Consider the following 15,578-nt stretch of genomic DNA (forward strand, 5'->3'; position numbering starts at 1 on the left):
TTCTATCCTGTCTTTTGTTTCTTCTGACTTTTTTTGGCCTCGAGGATCCCCTATCCAGGAACCCTAGTTGACCTTGTAGGAACAGCTCCTACAGGTGACATCCAGTTGTGCAGCTTTCTGGGAAGGGGTGTCTTCATAGGGACTCTGAAAATTTCAATGGTGCTGTGAGGTGCATTAAGGATATCCTGGGAGTATCAGTAGTTGCACGGTGTAAATATGAAAAAGAGGTTAGCAGCACAGCATGAAAAACAATAAGTAACTCAAGTATAATTGTAAAATAAGTCATAGTAGAATAAGAAGTAACTTGTATATAATTTTTAAAAAGGAAATAGCAAACAGGTGCTTCTACATTACTTATAGATATTTTTAAAGGTCAGGGGTACTAAGGAAGGACAACAATAATTGCTTCAGTTTTTGAAATGTATAAAAGATGTGTGCTCCTGGTTTTCTACAGAATGAAGTATAAATCTAGAGCTTTAAAAAGGTGTGTGTGAATGAATGAGTGCATGTTTTGTAGGTCTGTGTTTTGACTGTTACTACATTGCTGTTTTGAGTGATTATCTTTCTAGAAATGTTAAGTGGTACCAGTATCTGCTTGTCTGTCATAACTGTACATTTTTGTTTATTCACCCTTTTTATCCTGAAAGTGTTGAGACAGGCAGCCTCTGCCTTTAGCCTCCTCTGAATTTTTATTGGATCAGTACGAGAACTTTGGGTCCCAAAATGAAAGCTTCTCAAAGAAAGGCAAGACACTGATCACCTTCCTATGTTGTTCTCTAGCCCAGAGCCTGCCAGCAGCTCCTAAAGAGGGCAGGGGTGCACGTGCATGCTCATGTGAGCAGAGATCCTACAGAGAGACATGCTCATGCAAGTGGGGCAGCAGCAAAGGATTGTCTGCTTGCAGTTAAAGAGCTGCAGGGATGTGAAACAAAAAATCTTTGATTGTGGCCAGAGAAGTTAAAAGTGATCCGACACTTCTGAGATGAGTTCAATTCTCATAAGGCTTTCCAAACAGAAGTAATAATTGTATGTCAGCACAACTCGAGAAGTTTTTGAAGCATTCCAGTGAAAGAATGTCTTCACACAAATGCCCATGTGAGCATGCACATGCTCCACTGCCCACTTATATGAGAGGGAAGAAATCAGGAGTATAAATACCCCTGCCAGTGTTGAATAGGACAGGTGCATACTGAATTGGCATATAGCTCATATACGGCTTCTTAGGATCAGGGGGCGTCCAAGGAGATTTTGAATGAGGGGAATTTGTTAGAGTTTAATCCCTGATCCTGAGCAAAATCAGAGATGGGCTAGATTTCATACTGAAGGATTGGTTACTTTTGTGCTCACTTGGAGAAGGGTGGAGTGTGGGGCTTTATTATTTGGTTGTGTTTTGAGAGTGAGTTTCTTTCACTGGCACTTTTTAATATTCAGGCTGTTTTCAGGGAGATGTTGTTTCTTTAACTAGTTTGAGATTCAGAGAAAAAGTGCTTTGCTTTGGCTCTGCTTTCAGGTCTGAGGTGTGTTTCTTTGACTAGTCCTTTCTCCTACTCGTAAGGCTCCAAAAACATTTTGCATATTAGTTTGCTGGTTCAAACAAAATAAAAAGAGATATCATAGTGCTTGAACAGATTTTTACACTATCCATTTTTTCTACACAATAACTGATGTCAGTTAACTGTGTGTGTGTGTGTGTGTTGGCTTAAGATCTTTAAAAAATAAGTTCTAATAAGCCCTCAGTTTCTTCCACACGTCCAAATGATTAGGGTAATATGCATAAGCTTTATCAGATTGATTACACACAAAAGTCTTACTCCTGTATGAAGTACAAAACATTAAAACACTAAATTCACTTATAGAGTTTCACTATAGTATGATTTTTCTCATGGTTTGAAAAATACACATATTAAATTGATAGAGTTTTCTGAAAGATGGCTTATTTTATGTATTTGCAGATTATGACAAAGGATTTACCACAGATTCCATTGACAGTTATCTCTCCAGTTTGTGTTCTTTTATGCATTTGAAGATGAATAAGATGTGAAAAATCTTCCTTACACTGATATACATTCATAAAGTTTCCCTACACTGTGTGATCTCTTATTACCTTGAAGAGTACAGTGGTCTTCAAAGACCTAACCACACTGATTACATTCATAGAGGTTCTCTCTACTCTGTGATCCTTTGTATGTTTGAAGATGACTGTGTTTTGCAAAGGCCTTACCAAAGTGATTACGATCATAGGGTTTCTCACGAGAATGTATTTTTTATGCAATTTAAAAAGACTGCAACTTGCAATGGCCTTACCACATTGATTGCATTCATAGTGTTTCTAACCAGTATGTGTTCTAGGTAATTGAAGACTACTGTGACGTGCAAAGGCCTTTTAACACTAAAAACATTCATAGGGTTTCTTTCTCTCCAGTATGTGTTGTTTTATGCAGTTGAAGATGACTGTGACAGGCAAAGGCCTTACAACACTGATTACATTCATAGGATTTCTCTCCAGTATGTGTTCTTTTATGCCTTTGAAGATCACTGTGACATACAAAGGCCTTACAACATTGATTACTTTCATAAAGTTTGTCTCCAGTATGTGTATTTTTATGCTTTTGAAGACTACTCTGAGTTGCAAAGGCCTTACCACACTGATTACATTCATAAGGTTTTTCTCCAGTATGTGTTCTTTTATGCTTTTGAAGAGTACTGGTTTCAGCAAAGGCCTTACCACATTGATTACATTCATAGGGTTTCTCTCCAGTATGTGTTCTTTTATGCACTTGAAGATGACTGTGACGTGTAAAGGCCTTACCACACTGATTACATTCATAGGGTTTCTCTCCAGTATGTATTCTTTTATGCCTTTGAAGATCGCTGTGACATGCAAAGGCCTTACAACACTGATTACATTCATAAGGTTTCTCTCCAGTATGTATTCTTTTATGTCTTTGAAGATCGCTGTGACATGCAAAGGCCTTACAACACTGATTACATTTATAAGGTTTGTTTCCAGTATGTGTATTTTTATGCTTTTGAAGACTACTCTGAGTTGCAAAGGCCTTACCACACTGATTACATTCATAAGGTTTCTCTCTAGTATGTGTTCCTTTATGCACTTGAAGATGACTGTGACATGCAAAGGCCTTACCACACTGATTACATTCATAGAGTTTCTCTCCAGTATGTATTCTTTTATGCCTTTGAAGATCGCTGTGACATGCAAAGGCCTTACAACATTGATTACTTTCATAAAGTTTGTCTCCAGTATGTGTATTTTTATGCTTTTGAAGACTACTCTGAGTTGCAAAGGCCTTACCACACTGATTACATTCATATGGTTTCTCTCCAGTATGTGTTCTTTTATGCTTTTGAAGAGTACTGGTTTCAGCAAAGGCCTTACCACATTGATTACATTCATAGGGTTTCTCTCCAGTATGTGTTCTTTTATGCACTTGAAGATGACTGTGACGTGTAAAGGCCTTACCACACTGATTACATTCATAGGGTTTCTCTCCAGTATGTATTCTTTTATGCCTTTGAAGATCGCTGTGACATGCGAAGGCCTTACAACACTGATTACATTCATAAGGTTTCTCTCCAGTATGTATTCTTTTATGCCTTTGAAGATCGCTGTGACATGCAAAGGCCTTACAACACTGATTACATTTATAAGGTTTGTTTCCAGTATGTGTACTTTTATGCTTTTGAAGACTACTCTGAGATGCAAAGGCCTTACCACACTGATTACATTCATATGATTTCTCTCCAGTATGTGTTCTTATATGCAATTGAAGATAACTGTGATGTGCAAAGGCCTTACCACAATGATTACATTCATAAGGTTTTTCTCCAGTATGTATTCTTTTATGTACTTGAAGATTACTGTGTTGTGCAAAGGCCTTACCACACTGATTACATTTATAGGGTTTCTCTCCAGTATGTGTTCTTTTATGCCTTTGAAGATCACTGTGACATGCAAAGGCCTTATTACACTGATTACATTCATAGGGTTTCTCTCCAGTATGTGTTCTTTTATGCCTTTGAAGATGACTGTTTTGTGCAAAGGCCTTACCACATTGGTTACATTCATAATGTTTCTCTCCAGTATGTGTTCTTTTATGGCTTTGAAGATCACTGTAACATGCAAAGGCCTTATCATACAGATTATATTCATAGGGTTTGTCTCCAGTATGTATTCTTTTATGCTTTTGAAGTTCAGTTTCACATGCATAGGCCTTACCACACTGATCGCATTCATAAGGCTTCTCTCCAGTATGTGTTCTTTTATGACTTTGATGAGTTTCATAAAGAACAATGTCTTTATCACCTTTACTATATTCATAGGGTTTATTTTCAGTGTGTTTTTTTTTAAGCACTTGAATATAACTGTGATAAGCAAAGGCTTTCCCACACTGCGTAATTTTAGACCGTTTTTTTCCAGTATTTGTTTTTTCATTCTTTAGAAAGTGGCTGTCATCAGAAAAGGCTTTAACACACTGAGTATACACTGAAAGTTTCTTCTCACCATTTTGGTTTCTTTCAATCCTGCAAGGATAATTGGCACATTTTAAAGCTTTACCACATTCAATACACTGTTGAACCTTATATCTGTATGAATTTATTTTGTAACTTGTTCTAAATAGGAATTAGTCATTAAGGTTTCATAACTCCATTTAAAATCATGTTTGATTTTTAATTTGGGGACAGTTGGCATCTAGGAAAATAAGTACGATGATAAATTCCTTTTTTCATGGGTTAGCATTTCACATTTACAAAAATATTTTTATATCATATTATTCACACTTTTGAAGACAACTGAATACACTGAGAGCTTTACCAACTTTAAGCATTCATAAATTTTACTATACTGTGAATCATATTTCATTTGCTAAGTGAACTAGGACATTCAGAAATATTTGCACAGACTTAGAATTCATGGGGCATTTTTGTAATGTTTTTTATATTAATAATGATTGTAGAAAACCAACAGTATTGTATACTTGAATCAAATTCAACAAGTATACTCTACATGGGAACTACTGCCTATCTTCTTTTTGTTCTTAAGATAGGTATGTTAAATCTTTCCCTGTCTCTATGCTCATAAGCTTATATCAAGCGTAGTGTCTGATACACATAGGAAAGGAAGAATAATTCATATACATGAAATTGAGGTATATGGATTTGTGATTATTTCATAACCATCTATGCACTTAAAGCTGTGTTTATTTGCATTGCTGCTTTTATTTAAAAGTTCTAGGACAAAGTGCAGTCTCATCAGAGGCACATTGTTATCAACTTACACATGAAAATTACCTTGCATGTCTTTTAGAACATTGCCAAAGTTCTTCAGTGTTATGGTCTTCCCAAATGTATCCTAAAATACAGGACCAGAATATATGTTATATCATTTAACAATGTGCAAGATTTAGCTTATTATCTTAAGTGCACCTAAGAACTATGACTGCTCTATTCACCTCATTCTTTCTAAATCAAATTGCAGAACAACATCCTTAACCATGGAAAAGTTGTTTCTATATTTTGAAACATGAAGGAAATTCATTTTACCTATAGAAATGAGGTTCTTGTAGGTTTCCAGCATTACATCTTTATAGAGATTCTTCTGGGAAGGATTCAGCAAATCCCACTCTTCCTGGGTGAAATTGATGTGCACATCATCATAGGTCACTGCCTTCTAAAATACACCACACATGTGTAAAATGGAAAGCACCACAGTGACAAAGATGGAAATGCATACTTCTTTCAAGGTATAGACAGATGATTCTGGTGTTCCTTACTCTTATGACATGACATAGACAGTCACTTTAGAGGGAAATTGAAAAGCAGAGTCAACTCTGTCATAAGAGCAAGGTCTATTGAGAGCAAGAGACAACCAAAAAGATCAACACTATATAATATGAAGAGTTACAGAGCACACAAAAAAAGTAATATGGACACACTGAGGGTATTGGTATATTGTGCCTTTAACTATAACACTCAGAAAACAGAGGTGGGTATATTTGTCTCTGAGTTGAATGTCAGTCAAGTCAATGCAATCAATCAGGTCCAGGACAGGTGGACATACACATTAAGACACTGTCTCCAGTGTAAAAATCAGTGAAACAAACAAATGGGATAGAAAGAACTGAAAGGCTTTTATTGAAGTTCTTCTAAATAATTTTCCATTCACTCTACTTCTGTATTCATTTTCCAGATATCTGAAGTGTCATAATTTAAACTGTAAGTCTAATAACATTTTGTAGAAAGGAACTTCATGTGTAAAGCAGTTAAAATGCACAGATGAAAACACTAGAAATATACATGTTGGTCATGAATAATCAACAAAGGGCTGGAGAGAAGGTAGAGTAATTCAGAGTTCTTGCTGGTCTTGAATGGAGCTGGGCACATTTTCCAGTACTTACATGGGGATCACAACTTTCCATTGTTCTATGGTGAGGAGTTTTGAGATCTTTAGATCACCTTGATGACCAGGTACCCAGGTAATGAATATCCATGCAGACATATAAAATAGTCATATTGATTTAAAAAATCAAATCAAACATAACAAACCAGAAGAAGTTCATGCACCTGCAATTAACTGACTCAGAATGCTCAGGCAGTATTCATGTCATAAATATATGGAATCCTGAGAATCAGAGTGATACCCTCTTTCAAATTTTAAAATTCAAGATATACGTGAAGCTCAGCACAGCAGCATATACTTGACATATAAAAAAATCTATATTACAGGGCTATCACCCAATAAAAATATCTCATTTTTACCTATAGAATATAGGTAAGATATAGAATGTAGAGATCAAACCTATAATGTTGGCAAAAAAATTTCAGTATAAGTAGGAAGTTGGCTGATTAATGTCAAGCACAAAACAGTAGATATAAATGTTAGGAAATTAGTTCATGGTATTGAGACTCATTATGTATAATGAGGAATATCATCTAGACAGGCTTCTCCTACTAAAGATTAACAGGAAGTTGAAAGAAAGCCACCAAAGAGAGAAACTTGTTCAAATACGTGATCTTTTCTGGGAGGTTGTTCATCCAATCAAGTTCATTCTGACCCCAGCCACTATTGGTTCATAGTCAACAATGGAAAAATTGCATATTGTCATTTCAAGGATAGACATTTAATGATCCTCATCTGCAATGGTCCCTACACTGTCCAAATGTGTAATGTTTCCTCTGGCACTCAAGATAATCTGTTCACAGCAACATCTTGTAAAACCTGAAAACATGTTAACTCTTCCTAACACCAGTGGCACAAAATACCATTAACATTCCAAAAGAGAAAAATAAAGACACAGTAAGGGAAGATTGAACCAAGGCAAGAGTGAAGCAGAGCAAGACAATCATCAAATCCTATAGCTCTCTTGTCAGATGTATGGGCTTCAGTTTCAAATGACTTAAATGGCCGTATCCTTGCAAGTTCTCATGCATTTCTCTGTTTGGTAACTTCCCATCACTGTAAGCAGCTCGGTCTCCATGGAAGTTGTGTCGTAACTTTGGTATCTTAACACCTTTGGGTTCAAAATGGAACCCACTGTGCTGTGAAATCACATTTTTAAATGTGTTATATTTATTTATGCTGTGGAACATTTGTTTTAATGATGCAAAAAATTGCTACATTCGTTTAGCTCTGTGAAGCTGTGATACTTTGCCTATCTAAAATAACTGGTTGGTCTAAAACATTTGAGTAACATGTCACAAGACAAGAAAGGACAGGCAGGGCTGCAAGGAAAAGAGAATCAATGGGAGGGGAAATCTGGGAGGAAAAAAGAAATAAGAGGCAACAGAAGGAGAAAACAACAGGAACCTTTAATCCAGCTACACAGCAAGCCATGGAGTAAGAAATAAAGAGAGGAATACAGATAAAGATAAAGGCCAGGAGGAAACTGTAGAGAGAACAGTTAAGTTAAAAACAACCTGTCTCGTAACAAGCCAAAGTCAAGCATTTATCAGAAAAAAGTAAGCCTCCATGTGTGAAATTTAATTGACAACTGGGTGGCAGGCCCTAAAGGAATAAGAGAGGAAAAGAAACAACACGACACCCAGCTTCAGTCCTCAGTTTCATGCAATGAACTCTCACTGTCTCCTCGCTGGACTTCTGACTCTGCCAAACACAGATGCCTGCAACAATGGTAAACTCTAACCATAAGCTAAAAAGCCATGATCTTAAATTTTGATTATTTCATGTTCCCAAGACCAGCACATTACTGGTGATGCTGAGAAGTAGGGTTTTTTATTTTTTTAATGCAGACAACACTAACGAGCTTGTACCACAAGTGCAGGTTTTGAATGAAGTAGCTTCCTGTGACTATGAATCAATTTGCTCAACCATCCCTAAATTGAAGGTTTATGTATATGGAGTCTTAGGGAACCTTGATAAGCTTCCACTGCACAGTAATGGCTTTTCTGTAATGATAATAAACTCTTTGAAAATTCCTGCCTGTATTAACACATAAATGTCCTTTGAAGCTACCTATTTATTTTCATTTATTTCTGCCCTACTTGGGTACTTATACTGCACACCTAAAGGAGTCATCAGTGATAACCATTGAACAGCTTCAATATTCCATTAAAGACATTAGTCCATTACATTTTAATTTGGCATTACTAAATTTCTAGAGCATAGGCAGAATAAGAAAAAATTTGGAGCTAAAATATACACAAAAGTCTGGATGGTGGCGACACACACCTTTAACCCCAGCACTGTGGAGGCAGAGGCAGGTGAATCACTCTGAGTTTGATTCCAGCCTGGTCTACAAGGGCTAGTTCCAGTAGTTCCAGGACAGGTAGGACTGTTACACTGGGAATCCCTGTCTTGGAAAACCAAAAAAAAAAAAAAAAAAAAAAAATCAGACAAAAGACTTCAGGTTTGGTTTTTTTTCTTTTTGTTTTCAGAGACAGGGTTTCTCTGTAGCTTTGGAGCCTGTCCTGGAACTAGCTCTTATAGACCAGTCTCTTCTCGAACTCACAGATCCACCTGCCTCTGCCTCCCAAGTGCTGGGACTGAAGGCGTGTGCCACCACTGCCTGGTGTGCTTGGGTTTTTTTTTTTTTTTGGTTTTTTCGAGACAGGGTTTCTCTGTGGTTTTGGAGCCTGTCCTGGAACTAGCTCTTGTAGACCAGGCTGGTCTCGAACTCACAGAGATCCGCCTGCCTCTGCCTCCCGAGTGCTGGGATTAAAGGCGTGCGCCACCACCGCCCGGCTGGCTTGGGTTTTTTTTAATCAAATTTATTTTCAACTGAAATCCTATGATCTCAATACCCACTTTCTGCCATTACATTTTCATTTTCATGGTCTTACAAGAACAGTTAATTATGTTCAAGTTTCTATTTTTTGTCACATAAAAATCTTGATATCTGCCTCAGTTGGTAGACCAATCCCTCATCATGCTGACTTCTTTGTTCATCTTCTCCCTCCTTCTGCCTTTCAACTGGAATTTGGGAGCTCAGTCCATTCCTCTGATGTGGGTCTTTGTCTCTATCTCCATCCGTTGCTGGATAAAGATTCTATGGTGATATTCAAGATAATCATCAGTGGGATTCTGGGACAAGGACTGTTCAGGCACCCTCTCCCCTGCTGTTCAAGGCCCTAGCTGGGGACATCCCCATGGACACCTGGGATCCGCTCTAGAGCCAAGTCTTTTGGCAACTTTAAAATGGATGCTTTAATGTAGCTATCTTCTTCCCTGCTCCTATATCAGCCCTTCCTCCATCTCCACCCTCCACCTCCCCCGAGCTCTTGCCAGTCCTTCCCTTCTCCCTTCCCTCTCCCCCTCTCCCCTTTCCCCCAACCTCACTCCCATGCCTGTCCCCTCCCCCATGCTCACAACTTTTGCCCTGCAATCTTGTTTGCTTCCAATTTCCAGTAGGATCTATAAATGCTTTTCTTTGGATTCACCTTGTTATTTGGCTTCTCTAGGCTTGTGAACTATAGGCTTAATGACCGTGGTTTATGGCTAGAGTCCAAAAATGAGTGAGTACATACCATATTCATCTTTTTGGGTCTGTGTTATCTCACTCAGGATAGTGTTTTCTATTTCCATCCATTTGCAAGCAAAATTCAAGATGTCCTTGTTTTTTTTTGCCACTGAGTCGTACTCTAATGCATATATATTCTACACTTTCTGTTCTAATGTGAGCACACCAAGTCTAGCTGGACCGGGTCCGAATGAGCATGTGATCAAACCAGACTCTTTGATTGTGGCTGACAATGGGGGCTGACTGAGAAGCCATTGAAAAAAAGCACTGGGACTTATTTTTACCACATGTTCTGGCTTTCTGGGACCCTATCTACATGAATGCACAGGTCCCTAGGCCTGGATGTAGGGGGGGTGGCCTTGTACTTCCCAAAGGGCAGGGTTCCCTGCCCTCCCTCAAGCAGGGTGGGAGAGGGAGGAGAGGGTGTGGAGGAGTTGGAGGGGATAGGGAAGAGGGAAGGAGGTATAAATAATTAAATGGAAAAATAAAAAAAGAAAAAAAACTTGATATCTTCCACACTCAGGCAAAAGTCATCATTCTTATACTGACAAACAAAATCAACTTTTGTGTTGTAATTGTTTGTGCTAACCTGCTTTTATGCTATTATGATTAAATCCTCAAACTGAAAGCATCTCAGGCAGTAAAAGGTATTATTTCATTGACTGTGTCAAATCACACTCAATCATTTTGGAAGTGTAGGAGAAACTGCAAGCTAACAATTGAAGGCAGAGCACACTTGCTAAGGCTGTTTACAGCCTTGTTCTCTTGCCTAGTCTCTACCTCATGCTCAGAATGCTCCATATCCCAGCACAGGTCCACCTTCTTAGGGGCTTCCTACATCAGTCATCAATCAACACAGTCTCTCACAAACACAGCAGTTTCTGGCTATTATGAACAGAGTCAAGCAAGTATCCATGTGGTAGGAGTGAAGAGCATGTTTTAGGAATATACACAGAGTGGGACACCTGGGTCTTGGGTAGATTGACTCCCAATATTCTGAGGATTGCATATTGATTTCCACAGTGGCTGGACAAGTTAGAACTGCAAGAGCAATGAGTTCCCTTTCTCCACATCCTTGGAGCCTTAGCTGTCACTTGTGTTGTTAAACTTATCCTTTCTGTCAGGTTTATGATGAAATCTCCTGATGGCTAATGATACTGAACATATTTTTAAATGTGTCTCATCTATTTTAGATTTCTCTACTGAGAATTCTGTTTAGAGGTGTACCCCAACATATTTGAATTATTTGGTTGCTGTCTTGTTGCATGACTATTTTTTATCCTGAGTGAGGCAACCCAGAAGAACATAAACCAACATGGTTTACTCAGTTACAAGTGGATATGAGCAGGTATGTAAAGTACAACCATAGTAATCACAGTCAATCACAGTACAAGCCATATATGCAGAAAGGCTAAGTAACAAGAACAGCTCTGGGGGACATGCATGGTTTCTCTGGCAAGACAGAATAGAATAGATTTTGTGGGTGCACTGGAGGCAGGTGGGGATGGGAACAGGAAAGATCAAGTAAGCAAGGGACAGAGATGAAGAATAGGAGGGAGAGATGACAGGAATAAGGGAGCTGTTTGCAGGAGATGTGGAAACAGTACACTGCAAACTTCCAGAACTACAAGAAAGACACTATTGAAGATTCCTAGTAGTGAGGAATGCAGAGGCTGAACCAGCTTTGTTCTATAAATACATACGGCTGCCATTGGTGGGATTGGGACACAAAGTCAGTCACTAAACTTAGAACTACACTTGTTCTGCTAGCAAGATACACTGGGGAAAAGGGGCCTCAGAGTTTGTGAAGTGAACAACCAATGATGGTCTAACTTTTAGTCCAAGCTGTGAGAGGAAGCCAATGTCTGATACTGCAGGATGGCCAGGAACCAGAACTTGATGGCCTCCAGAATGGGTAGAACCAAATACAACTAAACAAGAGAAAAAGAAATGAAATGAGTCATATCTAAAATCATAGATTGATTCCCAGCACAAATGTCACCAGACAGAATTCTTCCAGCAGCTGATGGTTACACATGCAGAGATCCCTACCCAAACTTTACCTTGAGTTGTTGGAATCCTGTGCAAGGAAGGGGTAAAAAATGTAGCATCAGGAGGGGTTGAGGAAAACAGGAAAACCAAAGCTACAGAATCAACAAGTCTCATAGTGTCTCAGACAAAATGAAGTGACAATCATGGAACATGAACAGCTCTGTATCTGCTTTGGTTGTTAGCTTGGGGTGTTTGTGTGATTATTAACTGTAGAACTCTTGGTGTCTCTTACTCTTGCCAATTTTTGTGACCTTTTCCTTCCTATTAATTTTCTTTGTCCAGTTTTGATAAGGGATTTTACCTAGTTTTCTTGACCCTTTTTATGAAGGGTTTCTTTGATATCCCATGGAGACTTTCTATTATGTGACAGACGAAAAAGGAGCAATGGACCTGGGGGAATGAGGATTGGGGGAAACTGGAAGAAGTGTAGGAAGTGGAGGCTGCAGTCAACATGTATTGTATGAGAGAAGAATGAATAAAAGAGAAAAGATGAAAACACATTTAGTCTGAGTTCTTTGATCTTCATAATCTGTAATAACCCATATAGCACAAATATCCCAAAACTCTTCTGGATTGAATTCCAGCCAACCCTTTGTCTGACACATCTTGAGATTTCAAGTAAAAAATGAAGGATTTCCAACATGCAATGGCATAGGATAAACTCCCACTCAGAAAAAGGAATATAGCCGGGCGATGGTGGCGCACGCCTTTAATCCCAGCACTCGGGAGGCAGAGGCAGGTGGATCTCTGTGAGTTCGAGACCAGCCTAGTTCCAGGACAGGCTCCAAAGCCACAGAGAAACCCTGTCTCAAAAAAAAGGAATATAGTTGTACTTCATCCCCAAATTCAAGCAGAAAATCCTTGCTCATGTGCACATCATCCCAGCCAGAAGAATAGGTAGGCAGTCCACCAGTCTATGAAACTAACACACTCACTGCATTCCCAGACACAATCCCCAACCAATTCTACAGTTACCACAACCTACACATTGGGTGGAAAGCCTCCGCTCAAGAACAGGACACACCACATGAAGAACAAGTAGATAAACTGAGGAAAAGAACACATGCTGAGGGCTGGAGAGATGGCTCAGTGGTTAAGAGCATTGCCTGCTCTTCCAAAGGTCCTGAGTTCAATTCCCGGCAACCACATGGTGGCTCACAACCATCTGTAAAGAGGTCTGGTGCCCTCTTCTGACCTGCAGGCATACACACAGACAGAATATTGTATACATAATAAATAAATAAAATAAAATAAAAAAAAGAACACACGCTGGACCAGCGGCCATGGCAACCATCAAAAATTCACATAGACTTCTTCAATTCTTTCAAAAACCCTCAACACTAAACCAAAAACCCACTTTCCTCATCATGTCTGTATTGTAGCTTCCAACCTGGGTGGAGACCCCTGGCTCAAAACAAACCACCTGCCAGAATTCCATGTAGGCCACCAGCCCACAGACCTCCCCAAATCTTCCCTACACCCTCAACACTTTCCCCAAGTTCCCCTTCTTTTCTGTTTACAGTCCTAACCTCCTTTGGCTCATACTCCATGCTTTAATAAGGCTACCCATACTGCAAGAATTTCAGTCCCAAAATTGGTGTAGTGCATGTACTGGCTTTTTGGGAACCTAGTCTCTTTGGATGATACCTTGCTCAGGCTAGATACAGTAGGGAGGGTTGTGTAATTCCCCCATGCAGTGTACCTGTACCTTACCCTCTCTGAAATTTGAATAGCGGGGTGGGAGGGTATGTGGAGGCAATAAGTGGAGGAGAGGGAACAGCAACTTTGATTGGTATGTATAAAGGAAATAGATTGTTTTCTTATTTTAAAAAAATTAAGTACCAAAAGACCTTAAAAAGAACCTCAGTTCAACCCTATGCCACACAGACTAGATTACCAGAGAACAAACAGAAATCAGGGAAACAAACACCCATCCAACAAAGACAAACTGAGAGATTGGCACTTAAACCACAATCTCAAGCCCAAATTCTTGGACAAAAGGAAAGAACACAATCAACAACAGACAGAGTAATGTGTCACTACCAGATTCCAGCAATCTTACTGCACCAAACCCTGCAAATCAAAATGACTCTTAAATACCATCTCACACCAGTCAGTATGGCTTAGATCAAAAATATCAATGATTGCTTAGGCTGGAGAGGATGTTGAGAAAGGGGAACACTCATCCATTGCTGGTGGGAATGCAAATTTGTACAACCACCCTGGAAATTATTGCAGTTTCTCAGAAAATTGGGAATCAAACTACCTCAGGACAAAGAAAATAATTCTTGGGCATATACATAAAAGATGCACAACCAAATAATTCTACACGAATATTTGTTCAACTATGTGCATAGCAGCATTATTAGTAAAAACTCAAACATGGATACAACCTAGATGCTCCTCAACCAAAGAACAGATAAAGAAAATGTTATATGTAGTAAAGTTCAAAGGATAAAAGACCAAAATATGTGCAATATGTGCTGAATTCATAAACTTAATTTTAACCTACTTGATAGAAACTTAAACATAAATTAATGAATAGGAAGTAAGAAGAGTTATTTTAGAATTAGTAGTTATAATGCAAACTCTAATTGGCCTTATTCATAAAACCTGGAATCACATATTAGGGTGAAAGCCAAAAAATTCAAGAAGCAGAGCATCCAGCCACTAGTTATTAGCTCTATGAAATCCTGAGACCAATGTGGAAGTCCACATATAACTCAGTTTCTATTTAGAGTTCTTTAGGTATTAAAGAAATCAATTGAGTACAAGCTTGCCTGCTCTGCATTTTCCAGTAATCTTGAGGGCTATGAGTAATGTCTGTGTTAGCCCATAGAAAGAACATTTTGCCCAGTTCAAAGAGCACACATTTTAAATTAAGATTTGGGCTGGTGTAGGCCAGCAATAGCAAGTCATCCTTAGAGATTAGAATCTGCTTATCTGAATAAGATAATGTAACTCTTTGACCTGTATTCCAATGATAGTGCAGAAAAATGGTTACCTGACTTAACTGCTCTTTGTTCTGCCTATTGACTGTATCTAGTATATATACTGGCTGAAAAATAAACTCAGGGCTGTTTGGTATTGACCTTCAGTCCTCCCAGTCCATCCTATGTTTCTGTCTTCATTTATATTAATCTAAATTTTTCTCAGCCTCAGAATCCACTCACATGGAATGGCCAGGAAAATTCCAATGAGTGGGCTTCAAGAGATTGGCACCAAATGCTGGGATGTGGAAGGGTGTGGCAGGAACAACACAAGGACACCTCAGGATGAAAGAGTGTACTCAGTGCTCAGTTAAAGGGACATCTGCAGTGAGTATTCTCAGGAAACCATTGCTGTACATACAAAGGAAAGTTAATGCAGGACAAAAGAGGTTAGTTATGCAGCATGAAAAAATAATTTAGTAACTGTTGTGTAAGTGTAAAATAAGGAAAGAATTAACTTGAATAAGAAGTAACTTTCATATAAATGTAAAAAGTAATTATGGGACAAAAAACAGCAAACAGCAGTTTGTACATTTATTCA

General features: G+C 38.7%; 1 protein-coding gene across 1 annotated transcript; it reads right to left on the reverse strand.

The window, feature by feature from the left end:
• Positions 1–2,329: 2,329 nt before the first annotated feature.
• Positions 2,330–5,596, reverse strand: LOC130867053 (zinc finger protein 431-like). The gene is made up of 5 exons (XM_057758793.1): positions 5,563–5,596; positions 5,311–5,371; positions 4,409–4,542; positions 2,426–4,324; positions 2,330–2,340 (listed from the first exon to the last, which is right to left on the reverse strand). The coding sequence occupies exons 1-5, from the start codon at positions 5,594–5,596 to the stop codon at positions 2,330–2,332; spliced, it is 2,139 nt and encodes a 712-aa protein (XP_057614776.1).
• Positions 5,597–15,578: the final 9,982 nt, after the last annotated feature.

Source organism: Chionomys nivalis, chromosome 26 (genome assembly GCF_950005125.1).
Source record: "Chionomys nivalis chromosome 26, mChiNiv1.1, whole genome shotgun sequence".
NCBI lineage: Eukaryota > Metazoa > Chordata > Mammalia > Rodentia > Cricetidae > Chionomys > Chionomys nivalis.

Coding starts and splice junctions, on each gene's coding strand:
- LOC130867053 (XM_057758793.1), bottom strand. CDS start 5,596: ATGCTGGAAACCTACAAGAACCTCATTTCTATAG. Junction 4,543..5,310: donor TGTTCTAAAAGACATGCAAG/GTAATTTTCATG, acceptor TTATCCTTGCAG/GATTGAAAGAAACCAAAATG. Junction 4,325..4,408: donor ACGGTCTAAAATTACGCAGT/GTGGGAAAGCCT, acceptor AATATAGTAAAG/GTGATAAAGACATTGTTCTT.